The 6,221-nt window shown below is 28.7% G+C and overlaps 1 protein-coding gene across 1 annotated transcript; it reads right to left on the bottom strand.

Annotated features, from left to right (window-relative positions):
* Nucleotides 1-361: 361 nt before the first annotated feature.
* LOC145835355 (3-hydroxyisobutyrate dehydrogenase, mitochondrial-like) lies at nt 362-5,721 on the bottom strand. The gene is made up of 5 exons (XM_082942914.1): nt 5,545-5,721; nt 4,223-4,448; nt 3,818-4,058; nt 1,735-1,856; nt 362-1,374 (listed from the first exon to the last, which is right to left on the bottom strand). Exons 1-5 carry the CDS (start codon nt 5,703-5,705, stop codon nt 1,189-1,191), a joined length of 936 nt encoding a protein of 311 aa, XP_082799040.1. The 5' UTR covers nt 5,706-5,721; the 3' UTR covers nt 362-1,188.
* Nucleotides 5,722-6,221: the final 500 nt, after the last annotated feature.

Raw genomic sequence — 6,221 nt, 5'->3', positions numbered from 1 at the left:
TACTGCTACGTTAATAATGGCTTTCAAAAATTCACTCAGATACTTCAATGATTACTAACTTTTATTATATTTATTTTATATAAGTAATATTGACACTGCTACTTTTATGTGTATCGTAATTCTTTACACAGTTACAAACAATACGTTTTAGATATAAGTTTATTGATAATGTTACCTAACTTGAAATAAAGCAGCTAATTTACATTCTAACATTTATAGGGTAGGTTTTATAAAAATTTAAACTTTAGGTTAAAATATTGTTATGTCAGTTACATGAAAAAGTATTTAAAAAATGTGTTTTTTATATTTATACTTAAAAAAAAACAAGATTTATATATAAACTTCTTAAAAGTACAACACACATAAAGTATTAAGCTTAAAATTAAAATAATAACTCGTAGGATATGCTTGAAATGTATCATAGAATAAAAATTTAAATCAGATAAAAAACTACAGATTGTTTTAATGTTATAAAAACTGAATACAGAATAGTTAATACGACAGACGAAACAATGAAGAACTTTTAAATGATTACTATTTTAAAAACTTTTTATAAAATATTCAGTCTATCTCTGATAAAACAAATACTATGTTGCAATCAAAAAAATTCTGTTGAATCTAAAATACTCTTAATTTTGTATTAGGTTTTGATAACTTATAAAATTTTATTTTAAAATAAGGGCATATATAAAGCTGTATATAAAACACTAGAATATATTCAATACTTTGCTTCGTTGATTATATTGAGGTAAAACATTCTTACAAATATTTGCTTCATGTTACTTCATGATAAATTCAAGTAAATGGTTAAATGCTACATTATAATGGATAATAACTACAGAAAAAAATTCACACCAATCGACTAATGAAAGTTATAAAAAAGCACACAGTAAAATATGTAAATTTTAATGACTAATGCATAAGCTTAAAACATAGTTATATAAACTTTAAATTTTAAAAACTACTTATGCTTTAAAATAATTAACTTTAAAGCTTCAAAAATATAAAGTTTTTTTTATATAAAATTAATATATCTTCAGAAAAAAATAAAAAGTAACTCAAACTTAAGTAGTGATTATATGAATTTTAGCTAAGAATATCTTAAACTAGACTATAGTTATCTAAACATCGCAATATTACATTTGAAACTAAAATGTTTAAAAACACTTGAAAATTTTCTTGAATTTCTCACTCTTTGTTCTTGATGTGCTCGTACACGGACGAGAAGTCCCGCGCGGCGTCTCTCTCGTTCTCGCACACTCTCTCGTATATTTCAACCGATTTTCGCGCCATTTCTATGAAGCTGCCCGAGCTTTCTGCCGCCTCCTCGCACAACCTCAGGTCTTTCAGCATCAGTTTGCTGGCAAACCCTCCCTGTGAGTTGAGTGAAAAGTTAGTTGTACAATAATGGACTGCATATGACAAAAATTCAAGTAAGATTAAGTCTAAGGTTTCAGGTTGAACAGATCTGTAAATATGTGGTGACAAATTTGTTGTTTCGAGCTTCTACTAACGTTTGCGCTTATTTTTTAGAATTTTGAAAGTCTTGCAAGTAAATTGTATCCATTGGCAAATTGCAATAATTTTATTGAACTTAGTTTTTTTAGTAAAAAAGTTTTTTACTTTCAATTACAATGTGCCAATGGACCTTACAGAATTTTTAAACTTAAAAAAACAACTTCTTGACTTGAAGTATATTTACTAGCTCAGCTTAAATAAAATCAATCAACATACGTTATACTGGTTGCTGCTGGGAACGGTTTCCATGACGCCTGGTACCGGATTGTAAGTGTCAACAGACCAGCACCTGCCAGAAGATGAACCCATTATTGATGCCAGAAGCTTCGGGTCCAATCCTGTGTGTTTTAAATAACTATACATTTGTAGTAATTGTAAAAATGGGTTATTACTAGTGATATGCCAGATAATGTAAACTTTTCAAAATAATTAATTATAAAATACACTCCAAACATGATTATAATATAAAGTACTATTTTTCATGTTATATCTACTAATAATATGCATTATGATACATAATTTCAATTTTTTTAGTTTTAATTCAACCAGCATTGTTGTAAAGAAGTGGTCGGCAAACTACGGCCCTGAGGCATATATCTGGCATACCGAGCAGAAATATTTGACCCGTAACATTTGTTGAGAATACAATAAGTTTAAGCATTTATAATTTATTATAGTGATGGTTTTTAATGACTGTTATATGAGAAATTAACTTTGGAAAGTTTTAACTTTTTACAATAAATTTACTAAATTACAGTGGCCTTCGAAGAATTTTCAAACAAACTTAGCCTTGAAAAAACAATTCAAATTAAATGTAACCCTTTACTTATAAAAGGATGATGATGACTGTTAAAGAAAAATTGAATAAAGTATAAGTTCAGTAGACTACCGCTTAAGTACGCAAATTGAACCCGACCAAAAAGTGCGTACTTAGCACGGGTAGTGCGTACTTTTTGACGACATAGTATAATATGAAATTTAGTTGTTTGTTTTCTTTCTTACAACTAGCCACCAAACAATTCAGCCAAATAAAAGTCTTTTTATTTTAAATAACATTTAGTACATAACTCTAATCTGCAAAATTTTTCAATAGATTTTAAAATGTTATATTTTTTCTATAAAAAGTTTCTTCATTAATACATACATTTAATATAGAAAGTCAATGTCAGTCATGATATAAAAAAGAATATTAAGCCATATTTTGTTTTGTTAGAGGGAAAGTACCAAACTACATTGTGTTTACCAAACATTTTCAAAACATCAATGTGTGTACATTTAAATTAAATTATGACTTAACTTTGTTGTATTTGTAGGTTTTTTAAACTTTGCAATCTAGATTTATTAATGCTGAAATGAGAATGGATCTGTGAAAGCAAGTATTCAGGTTATTTGTTTATTTAAATTTGATATAAATATATAAAAAATATTTAAAAAAAAATTAAAAAATCTAGAATTTCTTTTTGTCTTTCTGGATAAGTGCGTACTTAAGGCGAGGTGCGTACCAAAAAAAGTGCGTACTTAAGCGGTAGTCTACGGTACGTTAATTGAATTAACTATTTAAGAAATCACACAAAATTTAAACAGTATAAAACATAAACAATACGTAGATCACTACTTATAACTAAGCGTAATAAAGAAATTGTTAATTTTAATATAAGCTATTGTGAAAACTTTTTTTCAGATGCATTTAAATCTCGATTATTAATTACAGGTAACTTAAAATTTAATTTTAATGTAATCTATCAGTGGAACACATTTAAGCAAGGAATAAAAAAATGCAAAAAAAGATATGTTGCTTGTTAATTGAAGTTTATGATTTGTACTCATAGATAATAAAAAAGCAACAACATTATGTAAGTATATTTACTTGAAACTACAATGAAAAAGTATGGGAAACACTTGCGAATTGTTATGAATAATTTTTCTTACAAAAACTCTTTGTTTTAATTAACGATTTTTTTTAGTTTAATAATTAAAAGTGTGAACTAAAAAAAAATAAAACGACTATAAGTATTAAAAGTTTTAATACATACTTAGAAGAAGATTGCATTAAACTTTAAAAAGTATATTAACATTCCAAGATATTTTTTAAACTCAAAAACCGTAAAAAAGGGGCCAAAGCAGCCTAAATTTCTAATAAATTTTAATAGATACCACAAAAAATATAAATATTTACATCTACGTTCTTAGCATTCACAAACTAATACTTGATAACATATTACCACACCTCAAACACACAACAATGCACCATATTGACTACAAAGCACTAATTCGTGCTACAATCTATAAAGCAACCGACCCAGCTTGACGCCCATGTTCATGCTTTCAGCGGTGGCGATCATGGAAGTGGCAAGCAGCATGTTGTTGCACAGCTTGGCCGCCTGCCCCGTCCCCACTCCTCCGCACCGCACTATCCTCCCGCCCATCATGCGCAAGATTTCCTCGGTTTGGGGGAACTTGTCGCCTCCCACCATGAACGTCAGCGTGGCGTTTGCGGCTGCCGGCACACCTCCCGACACCGGCGCGTCCATGTATGTTGCCTGCGGTAATTTTGTTTGTGATTTATGCAGTGATTCAAGTGTGACAATAAACAACTAGATTGATTATAGTTTCTTATGAAAAGCAACTGGCAGCTAAGTTAAAAAATATTATAATGCTTATATAAACACCATGTCAGCTTTCAAAAGTATAAAAGTTGACAAACCTGTTTCTTTTCGCTTTCAACCGCAACAAGTTTTGAAACGGCAGGGTCTATGGTGGAGCTGTCAATGAGGAGGGAGTTTTCCTTCACCTCTTTCAATATTCCTTCATCTCCACAATAAACTTCTTTTACGTGGGTGGAGTTGGGCAGCATGGTGACTATCTTGTCGCACTTCATTGCCACTTGCCTGGGCGATGAAGCTATCACCCCGCCTGCATCTTCTAATTTCCTGTTAAGTTCACTCGTTTTAAACACGGATATTTCTGTATTTTAATTGATAATTAAGGGCATAGGGGGGTCCACCTTGATCTTATTTTATGAAGTTTTATCTGAGCTATCAGACATTCTTAACCGCTTGAAAAGATTCAAAGTAATTTTTGAGATATGAGAGATCAAAGTCAGTGACCTGAATAGGTTCCTAATGAAAGGGGCAAACTAAAAATCCTTTTCACTAATAATTATCTTCTCTTTGATTTTTTAAGCAATCTTCTTCAAGTTTCACAGAAAGTATATTATTAAACTTTGAAAAGACTGAATACAGGATTTTTTTTGAAAAATTAAATTTTTATCTAAAAAAAACAACTATTTTTTTTTTTGTTTTTTTAATCTAAATCTTATAGTTTTTTATATTTTTAAAATTCCAACATTCAAAGTCTTTTAAACTATAAAAGAAACGTTTCCTGAAAGTTTGAGGTCTCTAGCTCAAAAATGAAGAAGAAGATATATTTTTAGTGATTTTTTAAATTTCCAATAAAATTGACCCCAAAAAAATTGCGGTCAATACGTTTGTAGCAGAAAAATTTTGTATAAATTACAATACAAGATTTTTTAATTCTATAAAATTTGGCTTGTAGTTTTTAATTCAAGCTTTTATATAAGATCAAATGTTATTTTTAGTAAAAAAAAAATGTCGGACCCCCCCTATGCCCTTAAAATGCATATTAAAAAAATGTTTAAATACACATGATTAAATCTTACTAAAAACTAAAACAGTTTTATTTAATGATTGAATTAAATGTTAGCATAAAAACATATTTTAGAAAGTTGTGCAAAAAACACAACTAGACATTTAATTCTAACAAAACTTCAAAGTAAATAAAAACAAAAGTTACTAAGCAAACATATAAGTACTTAAAATTAAAAAATCAAGTAAATTTGATTACATTTTTGCTTGAGAGAAAATTTTGTTTATCAAGCTAATCTAGAATTCAAATCATTGCTTTTTATTTTGAAGCTATTATTGTGCTTTTTAAAGAAGCAGTATGAGGCATTTAAAAATATCAGTAGTATTTGTTTTAAACAGCAAGATTAAACAAAACAAATACCTGCAAGCATCATCACTGACATCAAAGCCGACAACTTTCACATTGTTTTTGATCAGATTCATTGCCATTGGTCCACCCATGTTTCCCAGCCCAACAAACCCAATGGTGCTCTGGCGGCGGACAAACTGGCTGCTCAGGGTGGTTAATTTCCTCACCAACATTTTGTTAATAGTATTAAGTTAGTATCTACAGTTTTAATTAGTTAAATGTTTTAATGTTCTAATTTCAAGTCAAGTTTGAAAAGGGCATGAATTTACTTTTCTAATTAACTTAATTGTTTTCACTACTTAGAAATTTCTACAAAATAGGTATATTTTATGTACAAACTTTAAATTGCGTTACAATCATATCATACCCCTTTTTACAAAGACTAACTTAGAGTTATTAAATTATAAAAACACACAAAAGTTTAAATAGGAAAATGTTCAATTATACTTTTTTTGATAAACTTTGCAGAAAAGGTAGAAATAAAATATACACTTTTTCAGCGTACTGTTTAAGTGTAGTTTTAAATAAGAATCTTACTTTTGGTAAATTTATTGCACATAAGGTTATAAAAATTTATATACATACTATTGAACACTTATGTTCTAATATTTTATAATTTACAGTTAACCCATTCAGTAACTATGGTGGCATAAAAAAATATTAACTTAATAAAGAACTATAACATTTCA

This window comes from Thalia democratica, chromosome 5 (assembly GCF_965202585.1).
Source record: "Thalia democratica chromosome 5, ktThaDemo2.hap1.1, whole genome shotgun sequence".
NCBI lineage: Eukaryota > Metazoa > Chordata > Thaliacea > Salpida > Salpidae > Thalia > Thalia democratica.
This window is presented reverse-complemented; position numbering and strand designations above follow the sequence as displayed.